At 41.0% G+C, this 25282-nt stretch overlaps 1 protein-coding gene across 1 annotated transcript in view; it reads right to left on the reverse strand.

Moving 5' to 3' along the window:
- gbe1b (glucan (1,4-alpha-), branching enzyme 1b) overlaps nt 1-25282 on the reverse strand; it is a 90029-nt gene that overhangs the window by 17736 nt on the left and 47011 nt on the right. The window contains exons 11-14 of the mRNA XM_080054038.1: nt 20318-20428; nt 20060-20231; nt 6068-6252; nt 2285-2415 (exon numbers count right to left, since the gene is read on the reverse strand). Of these exons, the coding sequence (XP_079910164.1) occupies nt 2285-2415; nt 6068-6252; nt 20060-20231; nt 20318-20428 (599 nt within the window). The remainder of the gene's footprint in view (nt 1-2284; nt 2416-6067; nt 6253-20059; nt 20232-20317; nt 20429-25282) is intronic.

Below are 25282 nucleotides of genomic sequence, written 5' to 3' on the forward strand. Positions count from 1 at the left end.
TTCACATTTAATGACATGTTTGGGATTACTTGTCCATTTTAAGGTGGTGATTAACACTCACAATAGAGATTAGCAAAGCTCTTTTTGTATGTTTCTTTTAATCCACTGTAATAATTAGGCTACCCAGGCAGTCAGTGGCATTAAAGGTGGAATCAGCAATTCTGGAAAACTCTTATTGTCAAAATCAGTGAATATCTCTTCAAGCCCCGCAACCTGTCCAAACTGTGAGTGCAATGATAAAAAATCCAGTGTTAATACACCGCCTAGGAGGCCATGTGCGCATACATGTTAACAAAGGGGCCCACTGAGCTAAGACATGCTCGTTTACAGAGCCTAGGGTGTGTATTGACACCAGATTTTTGCGCAGACACAGTGCAAACATGTAGCAGATCATAAGGAGATTTTCACTGATTATGACAATACATATTTTGACAACAAGCATTGGCCAGATTCGCTGACTCAAACTTTAACATGGTTACCAGGTGTAATGCAATGAAATTCACCAATTGATTTGAGATATTGTAAAACATATTGCTTATAAGTAAAAGTATATAATCAGGCTGAAACTGTATTAAAAAACTCTTTTCATTGAGGATATTTCATTACATTTTCACAGAGTTATATTATTTCTTTATAATTCCAAAGAAGTATCAACGTATCCATCAAAAAAAAAAAAATGAACAACGGCTGTTTAACCGCTCCATTGACGTACCATCACAACTTGAGACTGGATTACTCATGTAGTTACGTGAACTGTTGGCATTGTGAGGAACAAACTAACACTCTACGCTGACTCACCATCGTCACATTATTTAAATCATGGCTGAAAAAGTAACACAGCTTCGTTCGTATCCATCCGGGATAACTGTTGGCGTGAGCTTGACTGGGCCCCAGAAGAGAGCGGTGTGCGTTATAATAATAAATACAAATCTGTCAGCTTTCTGTCCCCCTTCACAGCCCTGATCATTAGGCTTGCTGTAATCACAACTGGGGGACTCATTAAATTCCTCTGTGCCGCTCGCTCGGAAGAAAGAGAGCCAATGCCGCTAAAGAGAGAGCTTTCTGAATCACTGGGCCCTGCTATTATTTCACTCCTAATAGCATAACAACGCCACTGTAAACAACTGACTCATATTCCGCTCAACACTGACTGCAGAAATTATATCGCAAAAGTACCAACGTCGGAGAAAACAAGGCCATTAAAATTGCAGCTTTTGCCAAATCACGGTCTTACACAGTGTTAAGAAGCGTGATCCACTTCTCAGTAAAGGAGGATGCATCTTCTCAGAAGGGATTTTTAGTCTCTTAACAGGCGCAATAACTGTATTGGTAGCATTTGACTGTTTAAGAAATGTAGGATATGGAGAAAAGGCAACTTAAGACTCAGATGGCATGCAAGATAATCTTAAAATAACTTTCCTTTTCCTATTCTTGAATTTAATAATACAACAAGACTGTGGTTCAACACAAACTGTTAACGTCTTAAAAATTGCTGCTTTTCTGGAAAGCTGGCAGCCAATAGGAAAGCCGCATATCCTGACATCAACTGAAAGTGATAGTCCATGAAAAGACAAAAAATAATAATTATGGTTTTGTCTGTGTATTCAGAGCCTGATATATCTTATACATCTGTGCCATATAGCTTCATTGTTGACCAAGTTTGCAGCTGAAAATAGTCCCCAACAAGTAAATAAAATGTTTTCCTTTTTTTTTTTAAACACAAAAACAATATATAGCTCTACTAGTGGCATCTTAATTATAACAAGTACAGCTGATCTGATGGGAATGTGGTCATTGGTGAATGCTGTAATGTAGTGTATGGACAAGTGGAAATGTGGACTTGTTGATGGATAGCTAAACGATATCTAGAGAAAATAAGACGTATCTCCATTGGGGACCATTTTTGTCCGTACTAAATTTATCCTGACGTTTCACTCGGCCCAAAAGTGTTGCACGGATATATTCCTTCCCCAAACAAGTGCTTACACTCTCTGTGAACTTTTAAAGTGTTAATGTGTGCAAGGATGATGTAATTCACATCTTTACATTTATGTCTCCTTCCTGACCTTTCCAACAGACGTCTCCGTTATAAAAAAACAGTTAGTTTGATTCTGTCATGCTTGAGAAATGAGTCCATGTTATTATATAAAAGAAGTAATTAACAAAGACATCTGAACTGTGAGAGGCACTGCAGGTAGTGTATGCACTGTGGCGTGACAGAGGAGAGCCAATGTCGTCAGGAAATGAGCAGTAACATGACAGATGAGAGCTTAAAAAAGGATACTTTCCTGAAACTTCTACAGCCACCCTGTAGGCCTCGTAGCTCTTACTGGGGTGGAAGTTGAAGATAAAGAGCACATTTGCCCTGTCAAACACAACGACCTTGTCCTCTTCATGCTTGGCGCTGACAAAGGCCTGGAGGGGGGGTGGAGAGAAGAGGAAAAAAAGCTAATAAAATATTTCTTCATGAATAGTCATTACCTTTCTTCATCTTGGATTTAGAGACTTTTAATGGGTCCCCGTTCTATCAGTGGACTACACATTTTGTCCAAATAGGCTGAATAACACATATACACATCAAATTTCAGGTGGAACTCATCAGCAGGAAGTAGTGGCCCGGGATAGTGTGAGGACACACACACACACACACACACACACACACACACACACTGACAAGCTTTAGACAGCGGCACATGACAAAGCCTCACTCTCCTGTGGAGCGAGCTACTGTTAACGTGTCATTAGAAGAGATTATCAATGTCACCCATACCCCTATTTTTAGTGCCTTGTTCCCCAAGCCAATTTCAGGGCAGCATATTCACGCTCTAACAAGAAGATAAGCATAGTCTGCTGCAACTGGACCAGGCAGAAGGGACGGAGGTTAAGGAATGAGCTGACAGTCTGGAGTCTTTTAACGAGACACATTTTTTACACAGGAAATCCACACATTTGGAGTAGCGCCAAACTCCTCTAGCTGTCTGTAACTGTTATAGCATTGGAAAACCCAAATATAACCTGCATCCATCAAATTGTGACCAGCTGAGCATCACGGTAAATGTGCCATTTTACTTATTATATGTAAATGCAATCAACAGACATATTGCAATTCTGTACAGAGTCTGCTAATGTTTGTTGGAAAGTTCCAAATAATTATCTAACTAATCGTTTTCAAGTTTCCAAAAAATCTCTCTAACATGTAAATATATTGCCCTTTTGGCCTGACAATGGTTTGGGACGAGGCTAACAGTTGCCTCAGTAGAATAAATGAAAATATATTGGCGAAACCACTTTTTCGAATCCAATATCTCCGCACATTGTGACAATCCTCCATGCTTCTTTTCCTCACTGGATCATGGGTTTAGTCTGCTGCAGGTGCAGCCTACAACATAAACAGCAGTTTGTGGAAAACATTGGATTAAAAACATTGTATTTGCCCCAGGCAATAGGTGTATGTTTCCGGGGAGACACAATATATAAGATGTTATTTTCTGGATAAGAGGTCAAAATAATGTTTTGACATTTGCCCTAAGGTTTGCTAAGGAATGCTATGGGATCCAATCGTAGAGTAACACCACCTTACATAAATTTTTTTTTTTTAAGATTCTTTTTTTGGCATTTTAAATGCTTTAATTATCGTGCAGAGAGACAGAGATGACATGGGGCAGAGAGGGGAATGACATGCAGAGAACTGACCATGGGATGCTCTTACCACTTCACCATGAACTGAACTCAATATTAGGAAAAAATAGGTTTACCCTTCTTATGCACACACAAATCTAAACGCTTGTATCCATGCACAGCTTTAACTTGATTACATTAACTATGAGGGAGTGATAAGTATCTTACAAGTTACTGTAACGGTTTGCATCATTTTAAAGTAATGCTTGTATAAGTAGAAGACAGACTACTCTAGATGCCACAGTCCGCTTGTTAGTGTGTGGTTTCGGGACACCTCCAGTGATGCTTTCTCTCCACTAAAAGGAGTGTCAGTTCCTGTTCAGAGTTTGGCCTTTTGAATCTCCCAGCTGCACATCTTCAAAGAGGCGGGCACAAGCCACACTTTACAGCAAAGTCCCTGTCTTTTTCCATTTCCTATTACACCTGAGTGAACAGGGAGAGCTGCAGACAGATTTTCTCCCGTTTCACATTTTAACTACAAAATGCCCTTGGATCCTCACTCTACTATTGAACTAAGCTATACAATATTCCCGCTAAGAACCTTGGCAAAGTCATTGATAAGCTGTCCAGCGGATTCCGACTCATCTGGTTATTACAGCCCAATCCCAGAGCAGTTATTGGCATTATCTGCGAGTGATGCTCTGCAAAGTCTTTTGTGTGATAATGTATCAATCCCGGAATAACAATTGTCTGTTTTCAAGAACTGTCTGAGACTGGAGTGCAGGGTCATTTACAGAAGCCCCTAGAACTGATTTATTATCTCCGGCTTCAGTCTGGTTTTTATACCACTTACTATCTTAGGTGAAGTTTTACATAATGTCAATTTTTTGATTAATGTCTGTCCTTTGAATCCACTTCTTCCCTTCTGTCACTTCCAATCGAATACTTTTGAAGCCCAGAGAGTAAATGACTTGGCAAGACCTTTTTAAATTTAGTTTCTCTTTGAAAAGTTTTTCTTTTCTAAATGGAGGCCATCAACTTCATTGTATTTAAACAATTAAATCAATATTTAATTTGGTAAACTCAACATAGTTTCTTTTTTAATCCTGTCAAAACCTTCTGATGATCACAGAATAATTATTCAGCAGCCTAGTATAACTACAGGACTTTTACTCTTGTTTGATCAAAAGAAAAATTGATTTTATGAACATAGCCAGAGAAAACATGATAAGTAATTACATGATTTTACATGCACATTCTCCTTGGTCTTTCATAAGATGTATGTACTTACGACCAATAACAATTCATAATGGTAAAATCTTGCTGTCAGAGGCGTCTGCATAAAGCCCAATATTTAGTAATGATTCTTGTGATGGATGGTCCTCCTGCTGCCTAAATATCACATCTACACAGAGCTTTTATACATCATGTAAATTAGCGGTAATTCAGACAGCCATTACACGATTTAACAAAATCATTTCACAGACGATTTAAGGTCATAAATCAAAGAAATAACCCAATTAGATGACGTCTTGAGCATACATTGTGGAGCTGTCATACTATATGGTTTTTACCTATCAAAGGCATAGAAGAAGCAGCCAAGAAAGAAACAGCACCCAGCATGCAGCAGGTTCGGCCCCGATGCCAAATGTGTGAGGCTCCACTGCCAGCAGCGTGCCTTGGGATCCATATTCCTTTTCATTTTTCCCCCAAAAGGGAGGTGAGAAATCATCCAGACATTGCTTATTGCTTTGCCTTATACCTCCAAAGCCCTGTGTCATCTGGTTGCAAAGGCTGTAAGAGGTTTCAGCAAGTCGGAAGTTCACGCTTCTGATTGAAAGTGTAACATAAAGAAATCTACCAGACATGATTTAATTTTGCTCTATGATGCATTTGGAGTCGTGCGTGCGTTGAACAGAAATATGCAGGCCAGAGTGTGACGCAGCACACTGAAGTAACTCTAATTGTGAGGACGGATTCCCAGGGATGTGAGGATGGATATTTCTGAATCGATTACAACGACTCTATTTTAATCCCTGTCAATTTAGCCACACTCTCTTCATTTGCATTATCCCATTACTTTTTGCCATCAGCCCCTCAAGAGCAGCACAAAACATTTATTCTCCCTTACCCTTGAAATGCATGCAAAGAGGAAAAACTGCAGGTTGAAAGTGTATTCTATTAGCTTTCACCTATATTTCATACATTTATTCTGAAAAGAAAAATGATCTGATATGAATCATTTATGAACAATTAGTTTGGACACTATATTCTGTATGTGATTAAAATGGTGACATCATATTTTCAGGTGGGGAGTGCCTGTACAAAGCCTACTGTACAGAGTGTGTGTGTGTGTGTGTGTGTGTGTGTGTGTGTGTGTGTGTGTGTGTGTGTGTGTGTGTGTGTGTGTGTGTGTGTGTGTGTGTGTGTGTGTGTGTGAAGTCCTTACAGGTGGGGCAGCCAGCCAGCCATACTTGTCTTCGGTACGGTTCATGTCGCGGTCAAATGCGTAGAGCTGACTGTATCGGAGGTTATCCATATCCACCAGGTTAAACTGCCGCCGGGCGTAGTGGTAACTCTGATTGTTCCCAACTCTAGGGAAATCCAGCCACTCAGGATGGCCAAACTCATTCCCTGCAACACACAGAGAGGGTTGGGGTTATTAAAGAACCTATATAATGAAGGGAAAGTCACACACAGACTCCTCCATGAATTACCATACTCAATCGAGTACTGTGCTATATGGAGGTACTTCAAGTTGAGCAATTTTTAACAAGACAAAAAAAAAAAAGAAACAGGAGATCAAAGGGACCAGAGCCGGCAACAGTCTGCAACCTTTTTATAACCCCAGCAGAGGTTTGTACTTTCCATAATAACACAGAGCCACTGAGCTCCCGCGGGCAATTTTTAACCAACTACAGTGTGTCAACCTCCCTGTCACCCAGGCACCTGCCCTTTCATGAGGAAAACTTAGAAAAACATTGTGCATATAAATCCCATATAGCTTTCATTTGAGTCCAACTTCTTCAGCAAAAATAATGCACCTGCACAACATTTATATATAATTTATCCGTAACAGAGAGCCAACTTCAAGTCAATGCTGGAAGGAAATTGTAAAATGAACATCTTAAAATAAAACAAACACAAATGAAATAAGCAGATAGTACTCACTCCAACTCTCAAGGACATATCTCTTTATAAAACTCTTAATTAATTCCGGTTTAATGTTGATTAATTCAGGTTTAACAAGGCTGTATCTCAATTTCTGAATTATTCTGCCACCTCCCAACAACCAGAACTACATTACTTTAAATATACTCCAGAAGATTGCTCATTTTTCATCTTTTAATTGAGAGGAAAGGCCACTAAGGGCAAGATTAACATCTTCAGAGTAAAGCATCACTGATTGAGAGAGTTCTACAGTCCACACGTATGCTACAGCCAGAGCCGGCCCAAGCCTTCAGGGGGCCCTAAGCGAAATATGATTAGGGGGCCCCTCTCCAATGTTAGCACTGCTGAAACTACATATCTTTGCTAAATATCATTCACACACCCAGTGTTTTCCGCGAGTGCCTCCACTGTGCAGCTTTGCGAAAATGTTAGACAGCCGAGATTCCGACCCTTAGTTAGACCCGCTTAGTTCGCTTATGCCTCGGGCCGGCTCTGGCTACAGCAGACGTGTAGACAACTCCCTGTTGCTACAACGCTGTCACACCGGGAGATGAGATAATGAATCTGTCATCAGACGTCATGACAACATCATAAAACAACAGCCGGAGTAATGGAATTCCTGGCAGAGGAAGAAACAGCCAAGACAAGGGACGGAAGAAGATGCAAGAAAACAGAACACAGGCAAGTAGAAGCTAGAAGCCCCCTTCCCCCCCCCCCCTTCATAAAAATAGAGATGGGATTAAGCAAAACGGACAGGGGCTGACAGCGGAGTCTAATGAAATACATTATGTAGGTGTTAAAAGGAGTAGCAAACAATGAGGCACGCACTGCCAACAGAACGAGCCCACTGCAGCTCTTCCCGAGGAATTAGGGCGGCAAAGAAAGAAGCAAAACGAGAGAGAGAGAGAGAGAGAGAGAGAGAGAGAGAGAGAGAGAGAGAGAGAGAGAGAGAATGAATAACAAGCCTCCCACACAGCTGAACTTGAAATGTAAAGGAGGAAATTACACCTCACACTTGCAACACTGGAAGTGAAAGGCAGATTTTCTTCCATGCACTCCAAAAGGAATGTGGGTACACTATGCATATATACACATTCAAATAACCAAGAGCAAATGATACTACACTGTTTGGTTGCAGACTTGTGAAATATTTACCCAATTTCAATGGCAACAGAGCAGATCAAACAGTTAAGGTGTAGCCATGTGTCTTCGACGGATAACTTGAGCAAGTCTATGACCCACACAGATTTCTATTGACCAACATTGACTTCTATTGGATTATTTTAGGTGTGATGTTTTGTTCAATATTCAGGATAATTTGTCATGTGCACAACAATTACAGCAGCAGTAGTTGGCAATGGAATTCTTTGGTCTCAGGCTCCCTTCGACAATACAATATAAAAAGGTAAAATGTACAGTATAAGTGAAACACACAAGTGAAGAGAGCCGCCTGAGACCTAAATAAACACAATGATAGCAAGTGTGGAGTGTGAAGTGTTTTTGCTTAGACCAATATCAGACTGAGCATATGGTCAGTGGGGATAGAATACATAAATATTCAACTCATATCTAGGTTTATATGGGGTTGCAAATGGTAATTAAAGTGTCTGGAATATAGGGATAATTGATTATAAGGGGTTAGTAACAGATCACGGGATACACTCATTTAAAATTTGCAAGTTTTTCTGTTATGAAGTTGCTTCATTTATAGGTCATGAGGTGAGCAACATAATTAAGATTCTTCTGAATAGTAAACATTTGATTTGTGTTGAGCAATAAACGTGTGGTCTTATTGGCCAAAAGAGGAGGTCAATTGATCAACAAAATCATTCAGTTTAATCATTGTTTGAGTGTTAATCAACACATCATATTTTACGCAAATGGGGCTGTTCATGTTTGGAATACGATGGTCACAAATCACAAACAAATGAACGCTGTTGTTTGAAAATTCTTTGAGTAAAGAGGTCCACTTTTCTGAAACATTACATTGGTATGTTTCAAGGTCTTATGTGTTGGTATATACAGTATAGTTTACTGTATGTATAAACAGTGATTTTGACGACTTTGAATCCATTTGATGTGATTATCCTGATTATATTTTGTTGAATATGAAGATCGGCTCATGTGCTGTAGTTCTGCTTCATTCTCCAACCCTAGAAATAGGCACTTTGTCTGCACTGTGTGTGCTCAGCCAATAGAAGCAAGTCTTTCCAACCTTACTGGAACTTGAGTGCAGCAATGATTCTGCTCCTCATCTACTTTTCTGCACTCCTGTCAAGGTTTGCTCATCAGTGTCACCTCAGCTCCGCGCCTGCTGCCAGCGCGTGGGATCAACAACCAGCCAGAACGTATGGACCACATGGCTTTGTCGTCAGATGACAAGAAGACAGCAGTGCTATAATTGCTCCCTGCATTCACTATGGATGACACCCAAATGTAATCTACAGCGATGCATCCTGCGGTGTGGCAGCAGTTATGCAAGGCCACCCTTAGCAGATAAAGACAACTCCACACCTCTTGGCAGAACTGAAGACAGTGCCTTCATGTCCCTACCATTCTGGAGATGCCGGTGAGTAAGGTTAGAGAGACTTTTCCCGGAGTTTTGAAGTCAGTTTCTCAGACCATCAGTAGCCCCTCAGTACCCAGTAAGCCTAACCCTTATGGCCTCTTTCTCACTTTTACTGGAGGCCACCTCCAAGCCAGTTCCTTATCAACCCGAGTGTTAAGATGTCATGGCAGGACTCTCCTGACACAGCCCCTCTATAGGCCATGCCATGGCCCTGGAAAGAGGTCGTCAGCTGATTGGTTTGGAAAACATGGCTGCCCTGAAGGCAAAAGGGAAGATGAGCTTCTTGGGAGTTCTCTGCCACTGCCACTATAGGCCTGACTGTCTAAAGTGTAAATCTCTCCAACTACCCAGTGTCTTCAGAGCCTCCAGGAAGCAATAGGCCATTTCAAGAGCCTTCCAAAGCCATCCAAATAATTCTCATTCTCTGCTTAACAACCACACTACTGGACTGTTCCAACGCATTTTGGAAAACACAAAACACATGGTGAACTGCAACTTATGTGAGATGAACTAAAAGCCTTGTATTGAGCAAATCCAATATACTGTTAGATCAAATGTACTCCTGTACAATACACGTTTTAGTACAACAATCCTGGGCACTGGTGGACATTGTTGCAGGCCCAAATGGACAGCATGGGCTTGCTTCAGAAAGGCTGGATCCCAACACCGTGTGTAATGAACTGATAACAGGGCAGAGCTTAGAAGATGCAGATACACACTCCACTGTAAGCGATAAGAATACATTAGTTTTCCTTTCGTGCACCTAAGTAACTACTTTATTGTCAGCTTTCTGCAACCTAACCTAACGGAGGAGTCAGTTCTACTTCAAACTCAGTTAATAGAGCTTTATTTGTTCATGAGATGTGTGTTATTTCTAACTGACCTGATGGGCAATTTGGGATTTTTCACCATGTCTGAGAGTAAAACTGGACGCCCAGGAGTTTGGAGACTTACAATGTGACATTTTACAATTTTGGTACACTGTTTGTTTTAAACGACCGCTATATTTTGGCTAGTGTCAGGTGTTCCAGACTGATATAATGTAAAATGGTCTATAGTCAATCAGAATTTACTGCATACTGTGGGCTCTGGTTGTTCCCTTCACTCTGTTTTACAGCATACACTGGTGTGGAGAGGCAGAATTTTGATGGTTTACAGGCACTAAAGGCTTATGGGGTGGGTACAGTTAGAGGGCAATGCTAGAATTTGCAACTACTTTTCAGATGGAAGAAATAGCTTGGTTACAAGTTTTCCTTTATCTTCATGTATTTTATAAGGAGTTGCATCAATGAAAACCCAAATAAGAGTATTCCCGTAGGGTTAAATAAGCTTACTCTGATTGGCTGAGCACACACTGTATACACACATTTCAGTATACGGAATGGGATATATAGCGGCTTACCCTGTAGGGCCTGATTTGAGGGCTCCACTTGTAGTCATGAAACAAGAGTTACAGTATAAAACAAACTATTTCAAAACTACTTGAAAACGCAAGCATGACTGAGGATTTTGCTCAATGAAATACGTCAACGTCATTCAAGAATATGACAACCTTCCCTCAAGGAAAGAAACAGGATTTTTATACAGTATGAAGGCCTTCATGGTATTGTCTGGATTCAGGTAGCATTTCAAGACTTGTCAAGAGGGAGCAATGGCATAAAGAATACTCTCAAACACTGTGCTAGAGGCTCCTCCCTTTAAAGTAGCACCTTGCAGGGGACTTTAGGGAACTCATTCTCATGAAGAAAAACAAATCCACACTCAAGATACTCCTTCATTGTCAGACATCAATATCTGATGTTCAATGCATTATTTACTATTTGGGTAATCCAATCCTCAGTCTGGCCCGACAACATGTACAGTACTTTTGAGTTCCTACATTTCCCAGAATTACTTTGGACAAGCCCCAGGGGAATCTCTCAGTCTCTGTGTTGCACTGTGTTACATACAATATGTGTAGGTGGTGGGAGAGAGAGCAACCACAGTAGCACTATACTATAATAAAAATTAAAATGAGAAATGGATCACTACCCAGTTCAGACTGCAAAAAGCCATCAAAGGGGGTCTTATACTTCACATGCCACTGACATGAATAGGTCCATGATGACGTAAGTTGCAAAATGCAAGTTTAACTATGTGTAATGTATATGAATGCTTAGTGTATCCAGAGCTGTGCTCCAGTTATATGCTACCTCATAATTCTAAGCAGGTTTTTAAAATGTATAGTATTGATATTGGAATACGTAGGCTTGGTATGCTAGTATGCTGTTCATGGACTCTGTTGCCCCAAAATGCAATGCACAAGGGAATTACACCCAGATACTAAAAATCGGAACAAATTGTCGATGGTGATGAAAAAAAAAAAGCTCTGTGAAAATCTCACAAACCAAACAAACAAAAAAGTTGGAAAAGCTGTTTTCTTTCTCCTGAAGTTTAATTAGTTTTCCACTGCTGAATACTGATTCACTGATTTGCATCCGTCAGCCTACGTCTTGTATCATCTCATAGTACAAAGCGGAAAAGTACTTTAAATAAAAACAGAATCCTATGAAAATGTATATATAGTGCATGCTCTATGCAATTAGAATGTAATTTGGCTTTGGCTTCTGCAAACTGGTTTAGTTTTTTTCTAACCAAGGATTGCACCAGATGATTTCCACGATTAGTTCCCCAACCCTCTCATGCTGAAGATGTGCTCGTCAGTGAAGATGTGCTCACTGGGACCAAAACTAGCATTCAGCCTTAAAAACCCGGCTTGACACATTGGGCAGTGGTATCCATACAATACAATTTTATACAAATTGAAGAAGCAAAAAACACTAGCATTTGTGTCCTTGACCGTACTGGTGCAATTAGACAAGCTGTAAAAATAGTTTTCTGTTGTTCTGGATCTGTAGCTTCAGTCATCTTGAAAACATGACAGTTGCTTGAAATCCAGTTTGAAACTGAACAATGTTGCATAATGCTGGTAGTGGCAACTATTTCCCCAAATGTGTTTCTCTCTGCTGTCCCCATTGGTTCATAATTTAGAATTGATAAAGTCACATACAGTCTGAACTGCTGTTCATGACCCATAGCCTCTCTTTGTGTGAGCCTTTTTTGTGTGGCCACCAGGAAAAATAACCAGAGACTTCAAGCGTCTGCGAGCACAGCGGCGTCACTTGCTGTCAGCCAATGAAATTCATTTGTTTTGATTTTCCCTGCGGGCCCGTGCAGGTCACAAAACTGTCCAATGATTGAGTTACCTGCCGGTGCAAGCAATTTTATGTTTACAACTCCTGGTTTGTTTGTAATAATTCAGTCTGAACCCCAAATGGACTAGAAACAAAAGGAAATAATGGATTTTCTTTTCTTCTTCTTCTTTGGTTTAGACTGTTGGAAACTGAACTGCAGGCGTGAACACATTCAGGGCAAAATAATGAGCAAATAAAGGAACTGTTACTGCACACTGCATTTGACATTTTTCAACATGACTAGACTTCATTGTTGGCTCACACTTGACCTGTACAAATAAGCACATTCGGCACATAACAACATTTCTGCTAACAGTTTCTCAACAGTGTGAAAATGCTTAAGTATGGACTTTTTCCCATTAATGAGCAGTAAGGAATTAAACTATTCCCTATCACCCACTGGCTCTTCTGAGTGTGTGTGGAATATGGAGGCAAGGAGGGCATGTACAAACACCAGTGTACACAAATACACAAAAAGCACAAAACACCGGGGTTAGAAAAAAAATATGCCTGATCTCTGTCCGAGACGGCGAGTCCAGATACAGGGCTGGGGCTTTGATAAGCCCTTTAAAATGAGCTACGCTTCATTACCGGTGGAAGTGCACCGACCTCCTCTACCTCTATTTACAATCAGTTTTTATAATGTTATTATTACATGAGGTCTAGTGGAGATGATTGATTTCTTCTGCAGGTAGAGTCGGAGCTCAGCGGAAGCCTTTGACTCTACTTTTCATTTCAGCTTTAAAGAAACACATTGGACACACCTCTATTAGGTAATCATTTCCCGATAATACAGCAAACTTCCTCCTATATGCCTGCATTAATCACCATGCTAATAACCTTCCTCTGCCTCCTCGCAGCTGAACTAACGCAGATAGCACACTCTAAATGCAAGAAGGAAATATGATGGATTCTAACCACAAAAGACATATATAAAGTCATGATTTTAGTCTCATAATAATACAGTATATCTGGGGCCATGTTATCTGAGATAAAGGAGTTTTGGTCAAATATATGCAGGGGTTCTTTTTAAACAATCATTAACATATCATTATAGTTGTTTGCTCCATGCTGTCTAGATGAAGTCAGTAGTCAGAAGATCACATTGACATCAAGCCAACTGTTTATCCAGATTAGAAGTTTGAAACCTGTATGAACAGGTTACTTTTTTGTGTGTGATTTAACCATTTTTATTTCAGAAATGAATTTGGTGAATGCATTATTGGATGGGCGCAACCCTCAGGGCTGATTGTAATCACTTTGGTGATTTCCTAACTTTTAAACTAGACCTTTTTATCTGTTTAAAATGTTAATGTTTCCAATATTTTTGATTTATGACTCAATACATGCAAAAATAAAGACATGCCCAGCAGCCTGAATCTGAAATTCCCCAAAATCATCTGAAATTTATGGCAAACTAAATAGATTTCAAGGTAGTAGAATTTTTATGGTTGAGGGTTTAGTCTAGGGTTTTAGAAAAGCAGTATGTAAATTATGTACAAAAGACCATGTCTGATCCTCAGATTGCAAGTTGTCACCACATCCCCAGCTTTCAGCTATAAGTCGATGAATAAAATGTTATCATAAGCAATACAAATGCTGGGTAAACATACAAATGCTCCCTTCAAGAAGTTGTACTAATAATTTGGACCCATGCAAAAGGATAAAAAATAAAAAATAGAAAAAGTTTCTTGGATAATGTTGATGTGATTCCAAAAATGATATGACTAATGGGGGGCAACCATGTTTACACAAGGTTATGTCAGACAGCTTTTCAGCTGGCACATCCCATTACTCTGCTACACAGCCCTGCATCAGATAAGGGCCTGACAGTGACACAGTCCCCTCAGTAATTAGCAGCACGGGAAGGAGCCAAGGATCAATGTGTTTTCCATTGGAGGGGATTCTGGCAGAGGAAGATCAATGAGTGAATCAGAGGGGATGGCAAGGCGAGAGTCACAGAAGGTTTCAGATGCAGACGCAATGCAATGATTATTTGCACTTGCTAGATTGATTTCTTGTTACTGTGTTAGTGTACACTCCCACTCCCAGTTTACACATTAAATGAGCATTACTGGTCCAACAGCAGTGGTGGGGATTGCCTCGTTCATCCAAGAGCCACAAGCCTGAAAGCATAGTTAGCTCTCAGTGAGATTATCTATTTGAAATGTATGAGCAGGAAGCGCTGATTTTCCATTCATCGGGCCAGGGCCGCAGTATAATGCTTTGCCAGAGTTGTATAGCACTTTATGAATACGGAGTGCAGGGAGAAGTTTTTCAGTTCAATTATTAAGACTATAAATGTGCAAGGTTATCTTAAGTCTCTGTGAGCCCCTGAAAGTCAGGAAGTGCGAGTGCTTCCATTCTGTCCCCGCCGATGTAATGATAAAACCACTGAAGCGTTTCATTACTGCCACACATCTTGACGCTTTGAATGTCATTGACACTCCAACATCCTTTTCCAGTATCCATCTCTCCAAATCTCAAATGCGGATTCTCCCTCTGTCCTCTTGTTGAGTGGTGTTTGCTATTGGTCACGGGTAAATACAAGGGTTCTTTCTATTCTAGGCCAGGCTTGGCACTTCAAATTGATTTGCTTGCTCAAACAATTTGCTCTTGCTCAGCACCGACTAAATTACTCTGCAGTCATTGATCCATTGACACGGCATGTCATTTCAGATCTGCTTGATTTTCTGTTCTTGAAAAAAGAAAATAAGAGTTTATGGAAAACTCAAGTAAAGATGTCAAAATGAAACACCAAAGTACGGTTTCCATTTTGTACTACCGTGGCTTTTTACAACTGCCTTCATCATTTCAAGTGTTAAAAATAAAGAAATAATCATGCTTGCCCCGGCAACCTGAACTTCTCAGGAACAGATTGTAGTGCTGTGTGCCTTTGTTGATTTAGAAAAAAAAAAATTAATTAGAAGATTGTGCTATTTCTTTACATTATTCGTGTTATCAAAAGAGGATACAACCTTTTGTTTAGTGAGCCAGATATCAGTTCCAAAAGGTAACATTCCTTTCTCTGCCTCGTCTGCTTCTACCTGATATCTCTGCTCTTCAAACCAATGAGCATAGCATGACAGAATGGGGTAAAGTGACGAAAGTTTGACTTGTGAGTTTGACTTCTTTGTCTGAGTAATTCTTCGCAGTCCAACTTAACAAAATGTAACACAATTTGATGTCATTTTTTGGTAATATTTCGAGAAGGGAGATTTTCTTTCACTTTTTATCCATATCTAAGACACCTACAAACAAAACCTGACAATAATTAATGCATAAAAGTTTTATACCAAAATTAAACTGTTTAAGACATAACTGTCTGTTTGAATACAATTCATGTTTATAACTATTCACAATAAAGTGCCTTCTAGGGCTTCATAACCCTTTGAAGAAATTAGAATAACTGAGGGAGAGGAGGACAGTTTTATATGTGACCCTATATATATATAAGACCCTACAGTAAAATTGGTAATAAAAGCCTTCCAGTCCAGACTGGGCCAAACTGCATCAGCAAGAGGAATTATCTTTGATCTAGAGGTTACAGACTGCTCACAACCACAAAGACAAGGGCAAGATCAGCATTGGGGACAGATTTTACAAGGCAATGAAAACCATGTTTATGCATGGGCTGTATTAAGATATGGGAGAATGACTTTGAATAGATTTACACATTCACAGCTACACGTTTAATTATAGATGCGAGTATTTACATCAGACTCATTGGCCCTCATTTATCAATTTTGCGTGGAAACTGGTGCAGATTCTGGCGCAAATACCTCCCTACGCCAGGTGTCGCGTGGTATTTATCAAACAGTCGTATCTCGCCAATCTCAGCGTACGCCAGGCCATTATTGATAAATGCGGCGGCTGAAAACGATCGTACCACGCCCCTATATTTTCTCAGTTCAGAGGCCTCGTCCAGAGGTTTTACGACATGGATATGCGAATTACGGCACAGAAGAGGAATTTATCTGAAGTAGAAATTGACAGAATAACAGCGAAAGTAGAAAAAAAGAGTTTCATTTCGGAGCATTACAAGCGGCATCAAAGAACAACAGAAGGCAGCAGTTAGGAAGGAAATAACTGCTGCAGTCAACAGCGTTGGTGTTGACAAAACGATCTCCAGCTGAGGATTTTGCATTTTAGGTTTACATCAGTAGGCTACTATCGCTCAAATGCTATAAAACAGCATATACAATTATATGTCGCCATTTCTTTACATAGATGAAGAAAAAGTGGTCTGACTCAAACATCGCATGTTGCTGTTCTGAAATGCAACCAACTGAGGGTGCGGGCATAATATAGCCTAAGTGGTAGAGGAGAAACAGACGCACCAACTGTCCGGTAATGGTCCCCATGAAATAAATACAGGTCTGCAGAGATTTGAATGATTAGAATGTATTGGCCCTTTTAGATAGCACTACTCAAAAGGGTTGTAAAAACTAAAAATAACACATTTTGCGTTTTACTGTATGACAGCAGGAGTGGTCAGCCTGGCGGTCAGCTGCACAAGCCGACCCAGCAACGATCAGCTGTGAGAGCGCCCACAGTCCTGCTCCACCAGCAGGTCGGAAAAACGTGCCGGTTAACGGCGGAAATCAATCGCTCGCTTAAGCGATCAATAACACATTAAAAGAGGAACTAACATCTAAAAAGTGCGTCAAATAAATAAAATGTTAAGCTGAATGTTGTGCCGTGTATTTTTTATCATAAAGAGCAGTGTAGGCCTACTACATATTTAATACTGTGGCTAACATTTTGAATGAATGCAGCCCCCGTGCCTCAGTGTCCCCCCAGCAGCTCCAGACGGAGATAACTGCCCTTACGCAGTCCCATGCAGCGCTCCTAAGTGGCCGGTGTGTGCACTATTGAATCAGTGCTCCTCCTCAGTTGCGCACCATAAGCTGCACAATTTTAAGTGATTAATATCTTTATTTCGGTCTGAGTAAACACTGCATTTGTATTATCTTCTTATAATTGTCCAACAAAGTCATCGGCTACCCGGCACAGCCTGCACTGCGAGTCCATGCCGTTTACAAAATTGCGTACACGAGCTGAGAGCTGGCGTGGGATTTGAGCGTATCCTACGCTCACGTCCATATTGATAAATGCCGAGATTTGCGTGGAAATGTACGTACACCCATTTTTCTGGTCTACGCAAGATTGATAAATGAGGGCCATTGTCTTTCAATATAGAAGCTCTCACTCTAATTTACTGGACGCAATTGGAGGCATGAACATATATATATATATACATATATACACATATATATACACACATATACACACAGTATATAGCAGATATATATATTACTACTTTGACAAGGCCGTCATTTACATTATTACAAAACATATCTATGGAAATTCATAAGAACACAAGCCTCGTGGTTCTAACTCTGAGAACAGCTAGAAGTAAGCAACATAAAAGTGGCTGAACGGGACTTGGCTTAATAAATACAATGAATCAGAATAATAAAAAGTTGCCTTTTTGTAGCCAGAACAAACCATTTTGATCTGCAAAAAGGCATTACATTGACTAGTTCAGGACCCTTGTCAGTGGGGTGGGGGGGGAGGGGCTACCTTAATCAGAAATCAGAAATCAATGAAAATAATCAATATCAGACATCTCAAGATTGACTTAATAACATCACTGTTAGATTGTATGGTTTCTCACTACATCTACTCTTGGTGATTTCCCTGCAGCACTGATTGGCTGAGAGTACATGTGTCACCAAGAACACAGCAGAATGTGTCCTTTGCGCTGTACTCTAGCCAGAGAATCAGATACAATTATTGTCAACTGTCCTTCAGCTGCCCACATGGGGTCAGTTCTCTGAGATCCTGTTTCGTGATGAGCCGCCCTGTTATGACTGTCCATCGAGAACAGCTGCTTTGATTTCTGCTTCTCTTTCCCACTACACATCAATCCACTTACCAGGCATTCACAGGGTGTTGCATTATTTTTCCTCCAGTAAAAACTGAACATGGTAGAGAACAGTGAGTGAAAATGAATGATCCAACGCCACAACACAGGCATTGTACAGTAGAAAGACTTTGATCATTTGAACTGGAGCTTTTCCCCAGATCACCTTGTCACCAGGTGGAGCTAAAATGCTGTGGATCACAGGCTCAGATGCCGTCTACAGTATAAGCCATACAGCGGAACATGCAAGAAAAATACATTCACCCCACCCCTTCCACCAAGGTCGACTTCCAACATCATTAATTATCACTTTATTATCTTCACCAGCAGGGCCTTGATAGAGCCATGCCGTAGCTCAGATGATGTGTTGAAAATGAGGAGCGTCTCTCAACAGTGGCTGAAAATTGGATCCATTTGAAAAAAGAAAAAGGAATGAAATCCATCTCATCTTAGGAGACAGCCTTTGTCCCCTTATTTCCCCATCAGCTCGGGAAAGTGAGATTTAATGTCAACCCCACTTCAAATGGCTTATCATCAGCCTTGACTCATTGGTGAAGAGCTGCTCCAGAGATGTAGCCATGAAAGAAATATAACAGATCTAATAACTGAACAATTTGTCCCAAATGTAAAATCAGTAACTAAGGCTATTTCAAACTTTAATGAAAAAGGTAATGTCTTAACTTCAAATTGGTTTCTGAGTCTTGCCCCGAAACACACTAGACATAATGATATGTACAAAAATGAATAACACTATAACACGAAACATGACACCCCTAACAGTAATGCAAATGGTCACAGTGGGGATAGCTCATCAATTAAAAATGTATAGTAAATCGTGTTTCTGCCTGTTGCCGATGGAGGACGTCGATGGACAGCAGAATAAATGCACAATTAATGCGCCCCCCACTGTTTTAATTAAAACTGAACCAAACAGAAGGACGCTGCCTCACAATCATGACCTTGATTGCCTCTTGACTGTTAAATGTTCCCCGCTACGATTATATATTAATGTGGCCTGATCGCATGATCTCATTACATATGGTATTATTTAAGATGGTGTAATGTTTTCGTTTTCATTACACACAAAAGTGAAATATTTCATAAAAAAAAATATGTATATTTAGCTGATAACGGCATACAGCTCATAACAATCCAAAATTCAGCATCACAAAATATTAGAATATAACATGAGACCAATCAAAAAATGATTGCCTGTATAATACAGATATGCCGACCTTCTGAAAAGTATGTTCATTCATCCACTCAATACTGTTGTTGGGTCTGGGGTGTCTCACCTTCATCTAGACACACCAGACCTAACAATATGCCGAAAGCAAGTATCAAGGCAACATGCTTTTCCATGACACCTCAGTAGTGCCACAGGTTGATCCCCTTTCATGCGATGCCGCATTAATGCAATAATTAATGCAAAACAAGATCCCAGAACAAGTATTGAGTGGATTAATGAACACTATGTGCTGTATAATCTATTGGTAACTGCAGGGTTAACTTCTCTTTTTCGTTGCCATGATGACTCACCAATGAAGTTGAGGTATCCCTCTCCACCCAGAGAGTGAGTGAGGAGGCGGATCATCTTATGCAGCTGCATGCCGCGGTCGATGACGGACGTCATGGGAATCAGAGAGCTCATATTGGTATACATCTCCTTGTCCATCAACCAGAAGGCCAGAGTCTTATCCCCAACCAGAGCCTGCAGGAGTGGGTTATGTTTTATTACAATGCAGACACTATTGACACTATGATAGTAGGGTCTTGTTGGAAAAAAAAAACGCCTACCTGATCATGACTCTCTGCGTAGGCTATGCATTTCTCTCCATAGCGCCGGTTGACGAGTGTGTGGATGATATTGCCTATGTCCCAGTCTTCATCCTTGAACTCCTTGATGATCTACACCCAACGACAGAGATGGTTTTATTGAAAAAGGGATGTGATTGATAGATGTGTGTAGCTGAGAGATCCAGTCGGTGCCTCTGACTGATGTCTGAAGCTCAGAATTGCAGCTCGGCAGTCTTTAAAACCTTTGTTAAGTTTTTCTCTGGGTTACACTTCTTTTCTCAGATCAATCTCCGTTTTGACATCTCTATATCCGCACTGTGAGTTATATGTCTACCTTTGAATGGCGGTAATGGAGTTTCTAATAACTTCACCGCCACAAGCCCAAGGCAGGGCAGTGAAAGCATCAGCTCTCCCCAGCACCTGAGATGGGCAAGGTCAGAACCTCTCCATTCAACAATAAATCCAACCAGGGAATCACTGGCCTGCCTACATGCACACTTCCTGCCAAAAGGGAGTCATTTTCAAAAGGTCAGAAGAAAACCGGTGGGGGTTACCAAAACACACGTCTGGAGCACATCTGCCCACACAGTGCTGCGATACGAGTTTGCTAAAACAGGTCCTAATCAGTCAAAGTTACACAAACAAACCAGAGCACAGGGCAGAGAAAAAAGGTGAAAAGTGGGCACAGAAGATTCAATCAAGGAGAGAGATGCTAGCAAGCCACAGTATCTATATCAGTCCTAAATGGAGGAGAGAAAAGGGAGTTTATGCCCTCCAATAACCCTGGGTGATGGACGTGCAGCTTGTCTGACTGAAGGGGGAGTTGGCGAGCCCGTCTCAGTGACAGGCTGAGGTAGAGTCTGCTCGGTGGAATTGGCTGCGACAGCTGATTGACACGTCAGGAAGCCTTTATATTACTCTACAGAGCCATAATCCCCCAAGTAAAGAGAGTAAATTGTGCCGATCAATATGTCTGAGATGAACTGGCTGCTCCAACTAAACGGAGGCGGTCCCCGTTCTTTATAACACGATCTGTTCACATTCAGTCCTTTTTCACCTTAGCCTGGTGTGGCCAATATTAGCCATTGCCAACGCCAACAGAAAACCCTCAGCAAGGAACTTATCATCCACATGCACTGCTAATGCTAGCACCTTTTACCTCCCTCTGAGCTCAGTGCACTGCCTCAGATCCTCACACCCAGCCTCTCCGGCCCGGCTATCCTTTGATTATTATCTCAACGTCAAAACTGATCTGGCCTCTGATGCTATGGAGCGTATGCGTTGGAACAAACGTTTATATACGTTCTGAAATCACAAGTCAATGAGCAGCTTTAACAAACTTTGCTTTGAGTGGTCAAGTACGCCTAGAAAAGCGCTATATAAGTATATGTCCATATCCATTTACCATTTTAACCATCCCATTGAATTTAATGTCATTTGTGTTATATGTACAGTATGTATATATATATATATACAAATATACAGTATATATAAATGCGAGATCTTGAAGACATAGAACAAAACATGTATTTTGGTTTGAGCTGTATATTCAATATAACTGTGTTGGGAAGAATAACAGAAATGTCAATTAAAGTCCTTTGAAGAGAGTTCATGCCCTCAACAACCTTTGGTGATTGACAAAAATAAAGTAAAAACAGCAGTGATCCTATCAGGTACACCACAGTGGGAAAACTATTAACACTATTGTTGGCAGAAAGAGAAAGAACAAGAGAGCAATAGAGAGGTAAAAGACGGATAGATTTGTTTCCACAGAGTTTGAATGATGTGTTAATAAATTAGGCTAAATGTCCTAATAACCAAGGCAGATGGGTAACCATTATCATTCTTAAGACCTTCTCCTAAATGAAAAGTACCTTGTTGAGTAGGGATGTTTTAGCAGCACCGGGGACAAATGGATAAATTGAAGACTTTACACACACTTTAAAAATGAATTTCACTCCTGCAGCTAAATTGCAACACCAACTGAAAATAAATCAATTGTCTTAATGCTTTTCTTTTCTTTTCTCCACCAGCTCCCAATATAAAAGCTAAATAACTGATTCTGCAGGATACATATACTTATATACCCCAGAGATCATCCCTGCTGCCTCCACATCCACACACAGTCACACACTTTACACTCCCTTACGAATCATTACAATTCAATTCAACCGCAAAAGTGTTCGGGGAGCAATTAATCTAGAAGTGAGAGTGTCTGCGTGGAGGCAGGAGTGACTGGGTTGACGACTTCCATAGCACCAGCTCACCCACATCAGCCCCAACCAGCCCGGCTTCCTGGCACCACTGACACTGCACTTCATCAATGATAATGAGCAGTGCACAAATCTTACTTTACAAGCCTGCTGTCAGGAGCCAACCAGAGCGCTCGGATTAATTAGGCAGAACCAAAAATAAAATATGAAGAAAAAAAAACATTGTAGCAGTGCAGGATGAGGTCATCTCACTGGCCAGTGACATGCTGTGACTGATTCAAGAGCCTCTTTACTACCTATCGCCATGGCTTAGTATAAAGCTCTTGTTTTACATTTGGTGGCTGGCCCCCGGCATCCTTGCCTATTGCAAACAGTTTTTAGTTGCTATGGGTACAGCCTCTCTTTTCGCACATACATCGCCCGCCCCCAGAGAGGAGTAGAGAACGGAGGGTGTGCAACACTCAATCCCATGGATGCCTCCCCTACCTTTTTTATTTCAACAGTTTTTGGAAACTAATGAACTTTCTGCCCACGCAAATGTCTCTGCCGGAGTCCTCACTCAGCTAAAGGGGACTCCTTATAAGCTAACAGTTTTCCTCTTAAAAAAGTCATCTTGCTGAAGAGTTTACATTCTGTTAACTAGCGAGGCCTCAGAGTGCAATTAGCCAATAAATTCAAGCAGGGTGAAGCGGAGAATGCTGCAGTTAAAGGAGGCGAGGGTGACACCGGCCAAACGAGGTCAAAGAGAGTGGGCGCCATTTAAAGGCTTGACATGTTTACATAAACAAGCTAGATTCCATCATTTCTCGCCGGCAGCCTGAATTTTTCACGTTAATTGAAAGTGTTTCCAGCATGACGGACGAGGCAAAGTGTGAGGACCAGAAATGGATTTAACTCCCTGAAACTAATGAGGACAGAGCAGTGCCGGCTGATATTTTCATTAAAAAAACTTTACAGAATGATGAACGGAAAAGAAAATCAGGACAATTGACTCGGAGGTCACTCAAGTTGAAGAGCTGAGAGAAGCAGAAGGGATGCTGGGAAAATTCTCTGCATTGCCTTTTAATCGCGTCCTTAGCCTGCATGCGACCGGCGAGCCCTCCACTTCCTCCGCCTCTAATTGTTTCAATTACGTCTCAATCTATTGTAGCTGGAGGGGACGGCTGCTTGTTAAATTAAAGGGGCTTTTGTGACACTATCCATTAGGAGTGACAGCATTTTATGGTCATAATCAGATCGAATCATCCAAACTTGTGCCGTGCGTGCGCCTTATCTGGTCTGCTCATTAGGATATCTTCATTTCTCACAGCCTGTTGGTCCTAACAGCCTTCTGCAAGTCAGCAAATGAGTCATATCAATCAGGCATGCTGAGGACCAAACACAGCGTGAGGCCCCGGAGCTGGAGGAGCCGTAAGAGAGACTTATTGGTGCACACATCTGAATCTATAAATAAGCTCTATAAATAAGCTCACATACGTGTTTCTCTCTTTCTTTGCATCTCTTTCTGTCTGTCTGTCTGTCTGTCTGTCTGTCTGTCTGTCTGTCTGTCTGTCTGTCTGTCTTGCCTGCCCTAACCTTCTTGATATCTGCAACACACACCTCACTTGGAGGCTCCACTTGAGTCCATGCAAATCCCTCCCTAATTGACACTGTGTGAGAAGAGGCAAGGCTGGCCCCGAGTGCACTTCACTGACTATACCCAGGGCATGTTCATATGAATGCTTCTCTGCACAAAAATACATGAATTTTGCTGCTCACTTGCGCTCACTCCAGTTTTTCTTTTACGATTCATGTGGCGTCAAGTCTCCTCAGGGGAGCAACAACAAATTTAATTGAAAAAATGCGACCAGAAGAAGTTCATTTTACCAATATTACATTGCGAGCAATATTGTTTGTAAAGAAACAAGCAGCAACAAGCTCTCCAGAGGTGGCCCCGAGGATAATACTGTGAAACCCCTTCTTACCATGGAGCAGGCTGCGTCCCAGCGGTGAAGCGCTGCCTGCTGCAAAGCTATTGCAAGCATCACTGAGGAAGGTCAAGTCTGGGACTATCTCTCCCTCCGCCCCCCTCTCTTCTCCTCCCTTCTTTCTCAATACCAAGTAAAAAAAAATCCTGCTGTGAGAGACAGACTTGATTAACGATGCATAGACTTCCCCCATCGAGAAACACAAGAAACTGTAGTGCAAGAGGATTGCATGCAGCGCCGAGGTCACACACTCCGCTTCGCTTTTTCAACAAAATATATGAGTAAATATAACTTCCAGTGAGGGGCAGTGGATAAACAGGTGGAGATGTTCATGAATCTTACAACAGATAACCCTCTTTGCGCATTCAAAAAGCCTTTTTCCTCAAATATCAAAAGGCCTCTATGGTGTTGTAAACACACACACACCCCCAGAGATAACCTGCTGCTTGTCCGCTCCTACAAGTGTACTTTCTAAATTAATATTGGCTTATTTAGTAAAACAACAGTCTGCATACTGATGAGGAATTGGGGATTTCTTTTTAATACAAGCTTTGAGGAAATGCCAAGGGGTCCTAAAAAAAAGAATAGTTACGTGCTGATCCTCAAGTTTTCCAGAAAAGGCAAACTTTACCTCCAAAACAAGGTTGAAAAAAGCTTTCTACAAGCAAGTCTGAACATAAGGCAGGATGTTGGTACTGTTAGAACAGACAGCAAAAAATAAATAAATAAATCTAGATAAAAAATATTAATCGTTGTTTACCCTTTGGATGGATGGCCGGATACCT

This window comes from Ammodytes marinus (genome assembly GCF_949987685.1).
Source record: "Ammodytes marinus genome assembly, chromosome: 3".
Lineage (NCBI taxonomy): Eukaryota > Metazoa > Chordata > Actinopteri > Uranoscopiformes > Ammodytidae > Ammodytes > Ammodytes marinus.